General features: G+C 41.3%; 1 protein-coding gene across 1 annotated transcript in view; it reads right to left on the reverse strand.

Moving 5' to 3' along the window:
• The window catches only part of CNPY1 (canopy FGF signaling regulator 1), a 47,590-nt gene that overhangs the window by 13,816 nt on the left and 16,754 nt on the right, over positions 1–17,020 (reverse strand). The window contains exon 3 of the mRNA XM_025175238.2: positions 13,993–14,108. Within this exon, the coding sequence (XP_025031006.1) occupies positions 13,993–14,108 (116 nt within the window). The remainder of the gene's footprint in view (positions 1–13,992; positions 14,109–17,020) is intronic.

A 17,020-nucleotide genomic window follows, 5' to 3' on the forward strand; every position in this document is an offset into this window, starting at 1 on the left:
AAGTTGCTACTTTAAAGAAAACAGAACTGTTCCTAGCAAGAAACCTGTGATTTTCATTCCATAACAAAAGGTACCACAGCGCTACAAACTTTCTCCTCTTTGACAGATTATTTGGAAGAGGCCCACAAATGTTCCAGTTTCTGCTCTTTGTGAGTTTTGAAGAGTAATAGGTAGGCATGTACGCGCCCAGTAATTCTAAAAGTACTGGTGTGAGAATTTCATCTAAGTTATTGACTTTATCCTTCTACTTCCACAGTAGCTATTTAATTCTTTAAAGAATCACACACATCCTAACTGCATATTATGTTTTTCTCTCTATAGGGCTGATTTCATCAAACTAAACCTATTGAATACCATACAAAGCTCCACCCATGATCCCTGCTCTCTCCCCATCTCTCTTCCCAGTCCTTACGGGGCCTTGTTCACTACATGAATAATAAGGAACAATAATGGTGTATCCACACCAATGGTAGATTCTGCAGGAGCAGCTACAAATGCTATCTTAGGGCGACCCATGGTCCCAGGCTGACAACTGATAAGATGCTCCTCTCACTTCCAAGAATGAAAATGAGGGGATCTGATCAGATTATTGACTAGAATAAGGTGGGATTGATTGGTGCTATCCAGTCACAGTGAAGGGAGTTTCAGGTCCACTGATCTAACATGAAACAAATTCGGTTTCACACTGAAGTCAATGGGATATAAAGTTGGCTGACTTTGACTAGTTGTTGCTGCTGTATTGTCAGTACATTTTAACAGCTGATAACATAGAAGGTATATTGTTAATGCACATTTATTCAGTACTTGAATAGTTCCGAAGGAAGGAAGGAAGGAAGGAAGGAAGGAAGGAAGGAAGGAAGGAAGGAAGGAAGGAAGGAAGGAAGGAAGGAAGGAAGGAAGGAAGGATTGTTCAGCCCAACATGCAATTACACATAACATTGTCTACTTCAGCCGAAACTCAGTTCAAATATTCCTTTCCTGTGCATTGTGCCTTGGCTGCTTAAAGATACTTACTATCTCTAGTTGTAAGTTGTCCAACATGTGAAAAATAAGCAGACAAAAGCCAGACAAAGCAATCCAAATGCAAACTATATTTTCTTCTGCTTCAGCTTTGCTCTTCTGCAAATGTCACACCTACGCTGAGTTCCTTAAGAGATCTGCTGAAGAGGCCTGAAGCCATCTTTGAATACAAGGAAGTGGTTTTCAGCTTTTGAGATCCTCAGAGTTTCCAGACAGAAGGGCTCTGGGGAACAATGGAGGCACTAAATCACTGGGATTCTGAGCGCCTAAAACCAGCAGACTCCACGCGTCTCTGTCAATCCCATAAACAAACTACCTACTTACTGCTAAAGCAAGAAAGCAAGAACGGGACAGGTAATAAGCATCTGTTGCACCCTGCCAAATTCCCATATAATATTTTCCTTTGTCATGGCTTTTCTTGTACTTCCAGCTAATGATGTCTATGTGCACCTGAATGCACAAGAGATGCAGGAAACCTTGCAGTGGGTGAGTTTATACTAGGCTGGCACTGAGATTAGAGAAGATCTCTACAGTATATAAAAATGCTCTTGAGTCAGGCTTGACATTCTGTGATTACACCAACACATCCATGTAGTTTTCTTGGCAACAATACAGCAGTGATCTTTTGGGATTATTCTTTTTAACAGGAGGGGATTGATTTTCCAGTCCAGTCTACAGTCTTGCAATTCGTTATCTTCTCCCATTCAAGTCCTAACCGGACCTGGCCCTGCTTAGCCTTTGGATCCAGGCAAGGCCAAGTGGAGGCTGCCCCCTGTAGCTTGATCTTGATTGATTAAGCAGATCTCAAGGGGGCTAATATTCCTTTCCTGATCTGTGGAAGTATACATTAGTCTCTGCATTTATTGGCCCTGCAGAGGAATAGGTTCAGTACCCAACTGTTCCATTTTCCAACAAGTGACATGGACCACAAACACACACACACACACATACACACACACCCTGTTCTCTTGCAGGAGGATCTGAACACGACTTTGCTTAGTGTAAGTGTTCTTTTGCCTTACAAGAAAAAATAAATGAAGATTTCTTACAAGAAGAAGTAAATGAAACCTAAGTAATTAAGGGCACTTTCACATGAGGACTTCACAACTGTTCCAGAGTGGTTGATCTTTATGAGCTGAGCTAATTAATTTCTTACCACGTTTTGTGCATTTGAAAACCCAGTAAAACTATATTGTTTTCCTTTGAAATACTTTGATTTTAATGGAATGTCTGAGTGGTCAGCTTCCCCCTTTGCAGGAACTCCCAGCTCCTTATTTTAGCAGCCCTAGTGGTCTTTCAAGGGGAAAGGTGACTTGGTTGTTTGGCAACTCTCCTTTATAGGAAGCGCTTGGATTTTGGATATGACCAAAATAAGCACCTAATATGAAATAAAAAAGGTTAAATCACTTATCTTATTTTCCTTTTGAAGGGAGCAGAAGAGAATATTTTTGTTATTCTGGGAACTGTGACAGCTTGGAATGGAACAATGACTGAATGACATTCTTTGCTGCTTATTCTTAATGTTTAGCATTTAGAGATTGGCAGAAAAGAAGATGATTGCCAATCATCTTCAAACTGCTTTTGAGTGATTGGGAAGTTGAAACGGTAGCAATGGACAAATGTCCAGAGATTAGATGCTGCAGATAGTATAACCTGGGATATAACCACAATTTGCAGGGTAAGAAAAAAATCTTTCCTACATTCCTACTTTACCATTGAAGTGTCACCTGAGTAGCATCAAAGACTTCAGGTCTTGCTCAACTGCAGAGCAGTTGTTTTACACAGTAGTAGTATTTTTCAACCTTGGCAACTTTAAGATGCGTGCTGGCTGGGGAATTCTGGGAGTTGAAGTCCACACACCTTAAAGTTGCCAAGGTTGAAAAACACTGCTTTACAAGGTTTGCCATGCTTGTGTAATTAGTGAAAAGCAATGCGTTATAAGCATAAACAACCTCAGGAATTGCACAATACTTAGGCTGTCCTCCAGTCATCCTCAGAGAACGGACCTACACTGGTACAAGCTTCTGAGACACCCAAACGGCTGATCTGCCGGGTGAAAAAAGACTTTGGAGAAAAACAGTGGTATTTGCAAGAGGACTAAGATCCACCCTAAAAAGACAAAGGAACAGTAATATTTGCAAGAAGATATGGGTCTAGTTGGTCTACATCTGGCAGCTACAATAGCCAAAGGGCTGAAAGAGGGAGGAAGAGCAATACCTAAAGAAACAGAAGCAAAGACATAGATAGAAGTCTATAAAATCACACAAGGTATGAAGAATGTGGAGAGAGAGCATTTTTTCTCCCTCCCCCTCAGTATTAAAACTTGAGGTTATCCATTAAAACAAAACATAAGGAGTGTGTATGCAAGTGTGCGTAGATGCACATGCCCACACGTGCACACAAAGACACATGTATTTTCTCACCAGTTCTGGCTCTGACCTATCCCAGTCCCCATTTGGCCTGCCACGGCTCCACCTTCTGGCCTCCCTTACAGGTACGCTATTTTTGAAATTAAATGTTCTCAACCCCACCGTTCCATGGAGAGATGGCAGGCCCCGCGCCTTCCTTAGGAAATGGGGGAAGAGAGGCCAATCCTACCTTGACCACATTGTGATAGAAATCTTCTGGCATTCTCTCTCTCTGCAAACGTGGAAAGCAAATGCCCAGTCTTGCCCATTATGCAGAAGGAACCAGCTGCCCATGGATGTGAAAACCCAGCCCAGGAACTTTGTATGGCTTGTGGATAAGAACACAGACAGCTGAAAGGAAGAGGGATGAAAGGTTTGCTGACATTCCACTCAACCTTAACCATCCTTTATTCACCAAAAATAATGGCGAACTGCAGGGGACTTGGCGCATGACCCCATTCATCCATCCTCCTTTGCTAGCCAGAGAGGGAGAGAGAGAGAGGAAAAAATAATAATAAAGCAATACTGCAATGGACTCAACCCTTTAATGTGATTCTGGATGCCTGCAAAAGTTCTTCCGGTGATCGTGCACGACAGAAGAGGAAAAGGAATTCATATCCCGTATGCATTTGCAAAGCATTATGTAGGGTAGCTGTTTAAAGGATTACGCTCTTGTTCAAGAGCGAGCATTGCAGACCCACGCTGGAAATACATCATGAACGAGAGGAAGGCAGATAATTAATAGCAGGACATTTGTCTACTCGCTACTTTGTGGCCACCAGAATCTCACCTTCTGCAGTATTCTTATTTAGCATGTCTTGCAATCAAAAGCACTCGGTAAAAACAGCCAACGTAGTGGGCTTTCAGATTTTTCCACTTTAGAAAACAGAACAAATTGCCTTCTGTTTTCTATCCTTTTGGAGAATAAATTCATAAGCTCCTGAAATGTGGTCATCATTGTTGAGGAGATGGGGAACTGACGAGACCAGATATTTTCATCTGCTGCATCCCGCAGACACGTGCCTGGAGGATTCATACAAATATTTCCTTTGCAAAGGTGACTGAAGTGTTGCTCCAGTAAAGAAATTCTATTTGGTGTCTTTTAGTGCTGCCCCTAAGTGACAAGTTTCAGGACTCTGATCATAAATCATCAGAATCATTTTAGATTATTCTGTCCCTTTTGATATGCTTCTGTTTGGTTAGCTTGAAGCTTAGAAGAGACCAAAATAATGGTCCATTTTGAAAAAAAAAAATGGAAATCACGATCTGAGTATAGTGGATCGCCACTTAAAGAAAAAAGATAATATGCCTCTAAATAAGGAATGGTGTGTAAAGGTCTGAAGCATGGCATTTATGGCAACAGAATTCACTGCAATAAGAGTTCCAGATCGAAGTTTTTTAAAAGCTTCTAAAATATATTTATTTTCTTTAGCTTTAATGTTCATCTTTTTTTATTTCTAGTTCATGTTTTAAAAAATAAACTCATTTTATGATCTTCCGTCGTTCAATTGTTGTTGAATTGTATGTTTTAATATTGCAAGCTGCCTTGGGAAAAGCAGTTAAACTATACATTAAACAAACCAAACTATAGGGAAAAAAAAGAAGGAAGGTCAGTGAAAAATAGTTTTAAAAACCACCCTTTGTACTGTAGTAGAATGAGAGAATCCTGGGTGTAGCGACTCAAAATGTATTTGTGTGTGTTTGTGTGTAATCTATTAATTGTTATTTCTTTAATGACAAAAAAGCAAGAAAAAATGTTCTATAAATAAATATATCCTATTTACGTCATGATAATATTCTTAGGATTTCTTTAGCTACTATTATCATTCTTTTTCTTAATGTTTTACCATTATGATGTGAATGTTCATAACAACTGTTGTTGTCATTTGCTAGCTAAAATTTTCCTTTTATGTGTGTGTGTGTGTGCATATTATTGAACATGGAAATGCATATATATTCTGCAAATACACCAGCTCCCGAGAGCATATTTGTGTGTCCCTCTATCTGTAGCAAAAATAAAATAAAATAAAATTGGGTAAATATATTATATCACCATGAAATGGGAAGGGAACGAGCCGTCTACTTTTTGTGAGCCTTGACTCCCTCTTCCGCAAAAACTTCCTCTCCTAAATATAATTTCATCTTAAGACTTCCTAAGTAGTAATCTCATTTCGAAAAACTGGTTTTCTGATTACTTTAGATTATGCTCCCCCCCCCCCAGCTTTTGCTAAATTGGATGGTAACAATTACTCCATTCCCTTTTAAAATAAATATTTTGAACCCAACTTGCATTCCTCTACATTTTTCACTTCGGGGTAATTTAACCTCCTGGAGAAAAAATACGGCCAACGGTTTCTGTACAGACTTATCAGCTATCACTTAAGAGAGACAAAGCGGATTATCACCCCAGCTGTCAGGCAAGGCAGGCGTCTTACACAACATTTACAGGTAGCAAAGGTCATGTTCCTATGACAGCCTTGGGGACTGGACATATTTCTCCAAAGAATTATGTCCTTTGCCGAAATAAACAGAGCCTAATGATTGATTTAAACACTGAAAACAACTTCATGAAGGAAGAGAGAGGGAACGCACCAGAGTGAAAGAGAAGGAACTTCAGAGGAAAGACTTCAATAAATGCATTGATCTAGACGGTTATTTCTCCCTCACATCACTGCCTCCTGCTCTGAATTGCTCTGTTTGGCACAGGAACATTCATTTTCCAAAAACCAGACAGGTAAAACCAGAGACAAACTTCTCCAAACTTGTAGATGGGTACACGGGAGTGCTGCACAGTTAAGGCTCTCAGGAGTGAGCATTTGAGTGTTTCTCCCACACCTATGATTCATAGTTTATGTGTAGGCAGCTTTAGGTACAACCCCCCCACAACCCATCACCCCGTTAGCAAAGTTGTTGATGAACTATAATTTTCTAATAAGACAGAAGGGGCCACTATTAAATATGTGGGAAATAGTTGTCATCATTGTTTTGAATTAATTTAGCTTAAATATGAAGATTACCAAATTCAGGTTTTGTCCTGACCTCTTCCACCTTTTGGAGTGTAGCTTCTGGCCCAGCAAATGAAAGTTAAAGATAGTATTTCTGTGGTCTCCAAAGCTGACCACCCCAGATTTAAAGGTTGATGGGGGAATTACTGACATATCACCAGCTTCAGTTTGGTTTATTTTTTTTAATCCAGCTCTTGTTTCAAAAAATTAAAGAAATTACAGGAATTCCAGATAAATTATTTCCCATTTAGAACCAATACATTTCTGGGTACATTAGGGAGAAGACTTGTTGATTTTCTTTCTAACAGCCTTCCTATGATCTGGAAAGGAGGTGGATCTCTTCACCAGTAATGAACAAGCTTGCAGCTGCCTATTGACATAACTGTCTCCTATATCTTTGAGTCTGGAAACCAACTATCTCCATCCTGGGCTAAGAGAACTCAAAGTACTTGCCCCCAATCCCTCAAAGATTTTCAGAAGAAGCAGTATCTTGGCTTCTACCAAACCCCAGATAAAGATTTGCTCCACCATCAGGCTGAATGGATTAGATGGTAGCACCCTGGTTCCCCTCTCTTAAGATCCTTGTAAGTTTGCTTGTCTTCTGCCATTTTCTTGCAAGCTGCTTCAAGACTCTTCAGTAGGGTAGAATTAGGCCAAGAGAGAATGACTGATCCAAGTTCAATCTGTCAGTTTCGATGCTTAGAGGAGGAATTTGAGCCCAACACTCCTTAACTGTAATGCAACACTCCAGTCAGTAGTTGGTGGAGTAACCTTTTCATCTGCTCAGGAGCATAGTTCAGTCCCAAAGATATACCAAAAAAGCCCACTTATATTTGCCTCTCTAGATGAAGTTTTGTAACTGAATGCCTTCATTTAAGGGCAGTGTAGGGTTAATTTGACCCACTGCAGAGTGCAGATAGGAGTTTACATAACCAAATGATCTTCTATACAGAGTTAAGTAGCATGTCAGGGAGAGAAGGACAGACTAGAAGTCATACTTATGGCCACCCAATAGAGAACGAAGGTTTTCTTTTTTAAGGGAAAACATTAATATCCTTTGAGTTCTCTCCTCTTGTTGTTGGTACTACTGTTGCTGAAGATATGGGGATATCCCATTTCTCACAACTACACTTTTGGAAAAAGTGTTCTTTAATTTGTAAAGAATATTCTTCTTAGCAGTATAGCCTTTGGGGGGTAAGGGAGAAAGTCATTTTCTTTGTCATCATTTTAAACCATGTTGAGATCAGCAAGTAGTTCCCAAACTGTCTGTGCTCCTGCCCTCTGAAGATGCCGGTCACAGATGCTGGCGAAACGTTAGGAAACAAAACTTCCAGAACACGGCCACACAGCCCGGAAGACCCACACCAGCCATAGTTCCCAAACTACTTGCTGCTCATTTGAAGGCCTTCTCCTCTAAGGCATGTACTCTTCTGCTGAGCTACACCTCTATCACAGCCTTCTTCCTTTTTTTAATTGCAATTTTATTACCAAAGCTTTCTTCCAAACATTATCATTAAGATTTTCTACCTTCAAGGACTCCAGTAGTAATGTATGGCTGTGAGAGCTGGACCATAAAAAAGGCCGAGCACCGAAGAATTGATGCCTTTGAACTGTGGTGCTGGAGAAGACTCTTGAGAGTCCCCTGGACTGCTAGGAGGTCAAACCAGTCAATCTTAAAGGAAATCAACCCTGATTGCTCATTGGAAGGATCAATAATGAAGCTCAAGCTCAGATATTTTGGTCACCTAATGCGAAGAGAGATCTCTTTGGAGAAGACCCTGATGCTGGGAAAGATTGAAGGCAAAAGGAGAAGAGGACGGCAGAGGATGAGATGGTTAGATAGCATCACTGAAGCAATGAGCATGAAACTGAGCAAACTCAGGGAGGCAGTGAAGGACAGGAAGGCCTGGCGCAATATGGTTCATGGGGTCACGAAGAGTCGGACACGACTTAATGACTAAACAACAACCACCTTCAAGGACAAAAATAATAAATCATTAAGATCGTCTACCTTCAAGGACAAAAATAATAAATCACGACTATCAGAGTACTAAATGCTGCCCTTCCCTTCCTAACCACCCATCCTTTTCCATCTATCCTTTTGCACACACATACCTAGGCATGAAGAACCCATTCCTTACAGACACTCATGAAGATAATCTGCATGCCTTCAGCAACAGCGCTACCATCTGCAGATAGCAGGAACTTAAATTGCATGAATGTTTTCAGATACAAAAGTAAGCCCTTCCATTATGGTATCCAATAAGTTCCAAAGGAGATTGATAGAATCCCAACATGTTCTTACCGTGCCTCCATTCTCATGGGTTCTACCAGTGTCTCAAGCTTCATATCTAGGGAAAGCTGGAAAAACTGATTAAATTGGAAGAGCCATTGCTATTCAGTTTTGATATGGGCAAGATGGATCAGAAATCAGATATCTAATTTAATATAAGGTAGATTAATTCATCTATACACACACACACACATATTTATTTGTTTGAGAGGCAGGTGCTGGACTAGGAGCACAAAGATCTAGGTTCTAGTACTTCCTTAGGCATGGAGGCTGGTAGGGTGACTTTGGGCTAGTCCCTCCCTCTCAGCCCAAGAGCTGATATGATGTAACGGTTATGGTGTTAAAGTGGTACAGGACTAGGAACAGGGAGACACAGGTTCTAGTCCTCCCTTAGACACGGAAGCTGGGTGGGTGACTTTGGGCCAGTTACTTTCTTCTAGCCCTAGACTGCGAAGTTGAAAAACATCTAGTTACCAACCTGCACTGAACCAATGTTCATGATATTCAATGTGGGCCTCATGCTTTAAGTATAACAGTATAGTAGAAGACAACTTGAAAAGGCATAAGAAATGTATGTACAAGCACATATTACATTAGATTTCAAGAGTAAATTTCATCTTCAGTGGAGACTGCCTCTGGAATTCCCCAGGGGCCATAATCAGGATGAGAAGGAGTCACAGTTAGAAAATATTTAGGTCTCTATGCTATGCTGCATCATTCAAGGGTTGGCATGCCTGGTCCTTTAAAAAATGCTGAAATGTGAAACCTGTACAAAAAATATGGATGGTGGAGTTTGAATGGCATATATCCCTCAGAACTAAAATTTCATTATCCTTAATGAACAATTGGATTCAGAACTATCTGCTCTGCACTTTTTTAACCCCTATGGGAATGGAGTTTATAAATTAGGAAAGTGAAGCAAGTTGTAGCATATTTCAGAAAACAAGAAATGCTGTTTGTTGCCATTCAGGTTGAATTAATCTGCATTGGTTTTGTCTCGTATCTCATTACAGTCAGATGCTGTCATGTGTGTCTGCTTTTTTGGGAGATTTTAAACATTTGCTTTTGGTTGTGATGAATCAGCAGCTGAGGGTTTCTCTGTTCATTAGTCATTCCTCACTCCTAAAAGATTCAAACAATTCAGATGCAAAAGTCTGCACGTTCATAGGCCACGAAAACATACGGCAGGCCATTCTGGGCCATCAAATAATTTGAAGATTGAGATAATCTAGTTTCTTTTCAATTACTAATTGCATTTGCAAAATTTCTTTTGATGCAAAATTGTATGACCCGAAGACACAGATTCTGTCAAGCCACAGACAGAAGGAAGGCATGGATTCTTGAAACATCCATCATTCTTGGCTCAACAGTTTCATGGAAAGCAGTGTGTCTTTGGGGAAGAAGCACACAAAAAAAGATATATTGGTTAGCTGCCTCACAACTATTTATAATAGGGAAATTTTGTGCAAACTCATATTTATTGGGGGAGTTCATCTAAGACTGTGTCTTAGTCTTTCTGATTTGGAGGCTATATATGTCTAATAAATAATGATGTATACAAAACACACATATTACATATGATTTTCTTATAATTTTGGTAAACTGAGCCTTTTTGATTGGGCAGTATACGTACAAGGGGGGCAATACAGTAATAATAAATGTGAATGAAGACAGTTGAAATGTCCAGTCTTAAAAAAAAAGAATAATTCAAGAAAACTGGTCAGAATGAAGTCAGCACATTGACACAGATTGGATTTTAGATCAATCTCGACATCCCTAATTTTGAATTGGTGGAATATCTGAACTTGAAGGTAAAGAGTCATTTCTACCACTAGTGGGAAGCAGTGGAGGGTCCTTTTCCAGCTTGACCTTGACGGCAATGCAATGCCCTTTGATTCATTCAACATTAGAAGGCTCCTGAGAACCCTGATCCTTAGAGCTGCTGGGCAAATTGCCACACATTTATTTTTAACAGGTGTTTGACGCATTTTGGCAGAAGAAGAGAAAAAAGAGAGTGGTGAAAAAGAAGTTAAAAACAGAAGGAGCTGCACAATATTTACAGTACATTTTAAAAGGAACATACCTTTATAAAATAATACCATTTTATATAATACCAAATTATATAATACCATTATACCCTATATATGAGAAGAGGTTTAACAATGGCCCTACTTTGCCATTTGGAATTGACTGCCAGATTTGAAGTAGTTAAAAACTAAGAAGTCTGGCCAACATCACCTGGAGCCCTGGTCAAAGGAGTGCTCTTTGTGACCCAGATCTATAAATAAATTCTTGAGTACTGTAGTTGAACCTGATCTTTGATCAGAGCAATAGGTGGTCACAGACTTGCTCTTAGCATTTGCCATATCCTTCTTTCTTCTCTTCCTTCCCAGGTTCATCCTGATTTTCTTGCTAGATGTAGGAAGGAGAAGGAAAGCAGAGGAGAACAGGAGATGCTCCTGAACTACAACCCCCAGCAAGGCTAATAGCGAACGAGCTAAGAGCTGTCATTCGATCACATCTGGAGACCTACAAATTCTCCGGCTGTGCAGGAGATGAAAATATGCTTTGAATGCCGAAATTCCTAAATTCAACCCAAAGGTAACAGGTGAGGAGAAAGAGATGGTGTGTGGAATCCTAGAGAGTCGCTGCCAGCCTGAACAGATCAGCTTTACCCAACATGGTGCCCTCCAAATTTGTAGGACCAGCTCCCATCCAACAGAGCCAACTGCAAGCTGAGAATTGCAGAAGTTCAGCCTCGGACCAGGCTGGGAAAAGCTGGAAGAAATGGACCAATATCCTGAAGGTAGCAATCATCAATTGATGAGCCTAGATTGGCAGAGAGTAGATTTCTGCCACTGTACTCATCTCTCACTAATACAGCCTCTGTATTACAGCTTGAAGTATAGGCCTGGAAGGACTTATGGTTCCATAATTGGTACAGTGAGCTCACCTGCCTGCATGGGCTACAACTTTCCCTGCACACTAGAAACATAAAACCACCGTCAGGGAACAGTTTTAAGAATAAACAGGACAACCATTTGTCAAGGATACCTTAAACCTGTCTGTAAGAACAGAGATGTCTTGGCTATACCTATCTATGGCAAGTGTGTTCCCCTGAAAAGTAAAAAAATGCCCACCAATCCAGCAGATTATAACTTAAGAATAGTGACAAGCAAGCAGCTTTGGAGAATTTGAATCTGAGTAGTGAGTTCCTCTTTTGGGTGCACAGTCTTGAATTGAGATCCCCTTTTCGGTTGGGACCACCCTTTGCTAGAGGAGTCTCCATACTTAGAGTCAGATCCTGCATTCTTTGCTGCGATCACTGTTTCTTCTGTTTCCTTGCCCAGAGGAGCATTTGCTGACCCAATCTCCAATGGAAAGAGATACATTGGAACCGAGGGATGGGTATGTATGTGTCAGAGGTTAGAGGAGAATCTGTGTGCATCAGGAGTTGTGTGTCAGAGGCAATGCCTCTACCAGCAAGTCATTGGCAGCCAGAGATGAAAGAAACTGAAGGCCAACAGAGGGTCAAAGGTACTTGGTGTACATTAAGAAAACATTAAAAGGATATCTTAACCAGGGTTCCTCAACCTCAGCAACTTTAAGACGGGCGGACTTCAACTCCCAGAAGGCTGGCTGGGGGATTCTGGGAGTTGAAGTCCACCCGTCTTAAAGTTGCCAAGGTTGAGGAACCCTGCCTTAAAGTACATCAGCCTCTCAGAAACCTACTCTCCTTAGAGGATATCCTGTTCTCTGTGCTGACACCTGCAAATTGCCCACCAGTGGTAATGTGGAGACAAACCTTCTTTACGATGGCCCCTATTTCCTGGAACGCCATCTCTTTCATGACACTCTGCCCAACGTTGAAGTGTTTTATACATCTTAAAAACTGTTGTTACATTGGTTTCCCCCCCATTATTATCATAACTTCTCTTAATATTTGTTTCTAAGTTGTAATGGATTGGGTATGTAGGGGGGTGTATTTTTCTTTACGTTTCAAAATTCTGGTTTTTATCTTGCTTTCACTTATATTTCTATTACAACTTCAGGATTTTTTAAAAATAAAAAGTGGTACTTCTAGTGAATAAGAAAGTGATCCGTGTTTGTGTGCTGGTTGTAGAAGTTTAGAAGAAAGCACCCCAGTGGACAGAATATTTGGAAGAACAGTGCTAGACCACCTTGGGCCTCTGCGTCTCCTGAGAGTCCCTGCTCAAACAGCTTCCTCACATGCTCTCTTTATATGTTTAGGCTGGGGCAAAGGTTGCACAGCTATAATCTTCTGCTTCCTATTCCTGTGTGAGCTCATATCACAGCTCCTTTCTCTCTGGTTACTCATAGCTCCCCACTTGGTGCCCAACTATTTCTCTGAGTGGTTCTGAAACGTTCAGATCCCGTCAAGGGAGTTATTTTGTTATTTCACTCCTAAAACGTGCATCATTATTCATCTGCAGATATTTCTATATTGCCCGGCTCATACAAAATGATTGATATGTCCAACGATTTTCTTCTAAAGCACGCATTTCTGAAAGTGTATTTTGGGGACTAGATGTTTCCTGATGTGCATTATCTTAAAATGCTTCTTTTCAAATGCACACGGATCCTACTTTTGAGCTGAGATTTGCATTTACAAAATTCAGAGGCATAGGAATCTTGGAGGAGGTGCATGCCAGAACCACTCTTCATAAGCACGCTTAACTTCTTCACTCCCGTTCACTATTTTACTTATGATTGAGGCAGATTTGCCTGTGGTCTTCTGTGGTTTGGCCTTAGGGCAAAGGAGTCCCACAGCAGCCCCACCACGGACTCCATTCTCGGAGAGCAGGATAAACTGAAGAAATTGCGGGACAATATGAGATGACATTGTCAGGGCAAGCAGATGACTCCCATGTGAGTGAAGATACCCAAAAGATACGCAGGAGGTAATAATAAGTGAGGCTCCTACCCACATCCCTTTCCCATCTCTTAGATGCCTCTATGGTTCTGATGGACTTCCCTTTAAGTCAATGAATGCCACAAGACCCCATTCTCAACATTTTTTAAAAGCCCCCATCCAAAAATTCAAAAAAGGCCCTGGAAAAAGAGAAAATACCTCAATTTCAAGTTCAGAGATGATTTTGAGACCCAGAGGAAAATGAAGCAATTTAGTGGCTGCTGGCCTAACCCAGGAAAGGCTAGAAGATTAAAAGACCAACTGCTGTTTGGATAAGTGGTTGATAATTGCACATCTTAGCAATTACAGAGCTTGGTCTCCTCTCGCTCTTACCTTTTTTTTCCCTCGTGTACCATCAGGGTTGATTCGAAATGTCCCCGAATTTACAGTTCTCTTTGGTCCGATTTTCTTGATGTCGTACGCCAACTCATCAGCAAGAGCCCTACATGCTGTAGAGAGTAAAAGAAAAGAAATCCTCATCGGAGAAATCCCAGTAGAAAACACAGTAAGGACAGGGGAAACTGACATGAATGTTGAGAGAGCTGTTTATAGCCAAAGTGTATTCCAAAGCACATGCTTACATAGACATCCAAACATCTTGTCACCATAAAATATTAACATATAGCTGGGCCAGAACCTCTCTGTAGTTTTTTCTTCTGAGAATAATTCTTGGAAAGAAACTCTGGACCCAACAGTATCATGTGCAACATCAATGGCACAGATGACAACAGCTATTTTATTCAGGGGCTAACTCTTGTACATTGATAGGAACCACATTTTTAACACTGGTTGTGCCTGTGATGGCACCATCTGGAGCCTTGCCATGTGGTAAGCTGGGGGCGTGCAGCTGCGGATAAATATTATCCTCTTGCCGTTTATTCTCCTGAAAACAAAACAAATATGTTCCAAAGAAATAATATTGTAATCATCTATAATTTGCTAGATCCTGAAATGTCTGAGGCAAACCAGATAAGAGATTCAAAAGGGCAGCAGAGAGAAGGGAAAGAGAAAATGATCCAGATAAAAGAGAAGCAGTGCCAAAGATGACAGGTCCTAAAGAGGTTGCCAATGTAGGTGGTGGCTTTTTTGGGGGGGAGGGGTTGGGTTAGGTCAGTGTTTCCTAACCTGAGCAACTTTGAGATGGGTGAACTTCAACGCCCAGAATCCTTAGCGATGGCCATGATGTCTGTGGAATTCTGGGATCTGAAGCCCAAACGTCTCAAAGTTGCTCTGATTTAGTTAATGGGTTCTGACTTTTCTCTGAGGTTGGGAACTCATTTTCAGAGACCCTTTCTGCAGCTTGTCTGAGGGCATCTTGTCTAGTACCCATCCATTTAATGCATTTATATCATCTCTTTCCTCCAGGGACCTCAAAGTTGGCTACATAGCTCACCATTCCCATTTATCCACATAGCACAGGTATTGCTTGATTGAAAGAAAGTTGACCAGTATTGACAGGTCCCCCCACCTGCTTTAACCTCCTACACCTGCTTGCACAGTACATGCTTTGTAGCAGATGCTTAAAATGCTATGAGCAGGCACTAATTTATTCATAAGCGCATAACCCATGTTTCACTGTTAAAAGCAAAAGGTACTTGGGAATTATGGTGGCAAGGCTGGAGAAAACACTGTGTGGATCTGCATGGACACACGCATGAGTGCACTATATGGACTGGCAACGCATATGAAAGACCACATGGTTGGGACTCAGACTGAAATGTTCCTTTTTCTCTTTTGAACTCAAAATCCGTTGGCTCGCTCACTTGCTTCCCTTACTCCTTGGACTTTATGCACTCTCCACTTCCAAAGCTCTCTGCCATTGACATTCTTAGCTGATTAGGACCCTTATGAGAGTTTGAAAATGGTCCCAATCTGGTTTATTCTAGTGATGCTCGCCGGTTTGGGGAACTAAGCTATCTTTTTAATCTGCTCTGATTTTTTGGAAGTAGAACAAAGCTGTTCTTCCTCTTTGAAAAGCTGTAGCTTTGCAGAACCTACTGGTGGTCTGTTTTTCCACTGGGTGGAACTCATACCCCATCCTGCTTCCCATCCTTCAAGGTGCTGGTCGTTACCTATAAAGCCCTCCATGGCATAGGGCCTGGTTACATGAGGGAATGCCTGTCGCCCATAGCATCTGCCCAGCCAATTCGATCCTGTAAGGTTGGTGAGCTCCGGGTTCCTTCAATTAAATAATGTCATCTACTGGGAGCCCGGAAGTGGGCTTCTCTGTAGCAGCACCTGCCCTCTGGAACAAGGTTCCCCCCAAGATCCAAGTGGCCTCTACTCTGCTGTTGTTTAGAAGAGCTGTGAAGACCGGGCTCTTCACCCAGGCCTTTGGTGAGGGAGAGGGAGAGCCCTCACTTCGTCGCACTTGCCTTCTTTCATCTTTTATGTTTTATTGATTTGACTGTAATTTCTTTCTTTGATTGCTCTGAGCTGCCCAGGGTCGTTGAGAGTGAGGCGGCATACAAGTTTAATTCTTCTTCATCCTCCTCCTCCTCCTCCTGAAGGTATCATTTGCTCTCTTGCCACATCCTTTACCATCCTGTTTCTAGTACTTGTCAGTAGATATTATTTACAATGTGTTTCCCCCTTTTTCCCATTCCAGCCCCTGCCAAAATATGCAGTGATGGTTCCGCTATTAGAAAAGCGTCTAGTTGCAAAAATGCCTACAGATTATAATTTGTGGAGTCCTTGCGGTTCTCTGAGCTTGGTTGTTTTCTTGCAGACACTTCATTACCTGGCTAGGTAACATCTTCAGAGACTGAAGATGTTATCTAGCTGGATAATGAAACGTCTGCAAGCAAACAACCAAGCTCAGACAACCCCAAGGACTCCACAGTTCAACCATGAGCTACATATATTCTCTTCTATTAGATAATAATTTGACCTTCATTGCCTGCAAGATATTTTTTTAACGAAACAGTTGAATGGCAGCTTGGCAGGAAGTTTCCCCTCATAACAACCACTCTTACAGTTTTGCAATTTCTTTATTTGGCTTTTGAGGGTGAGGGGTTTTTTTTTTTTGGTCCAATGCCAGGGCCAAAATAGTTTTGGCATTCTTTCATTGGTCAACTGGACAGCACAGTTGGTTGACAGTGTTTCCAGTATTTTGAGATAGTCAGCCCTTCAAGGTTGACCAGACTAGGAAACCAGAGTTATAAATGCTAATTCTACTCTTATTATAGGGTTACAGTAACAGAATCTTGCAAGTCTGAATGTGTGTCCCCCCTCCCTGCCTTTATCTTCAAGAGAAGTTGGGAGGGTCTTGTCTGAGACGCTTACTCAGGTTACAGTTCTGCCCTGGTCTCAGATTTCTCTTACCTGACCACTGTCTTGGTTGCGGCTCTTCCTCCTTTTC

This window comes from Python bivittatus, unplaced genomic scaffold, assembly GCF_059951505.1.
Source record: "Python bivittatus isolate LINGU-HERP-01145 unplaced genomic scaffold, Pbiv_v1 ctg000610_np1212, whole genome shotgun sequence".
NCBI lineage: Eukaryota > Metazoa > Chordata > Lepidosauria > Squamata > Pythonidae > Python > Python bivittatus.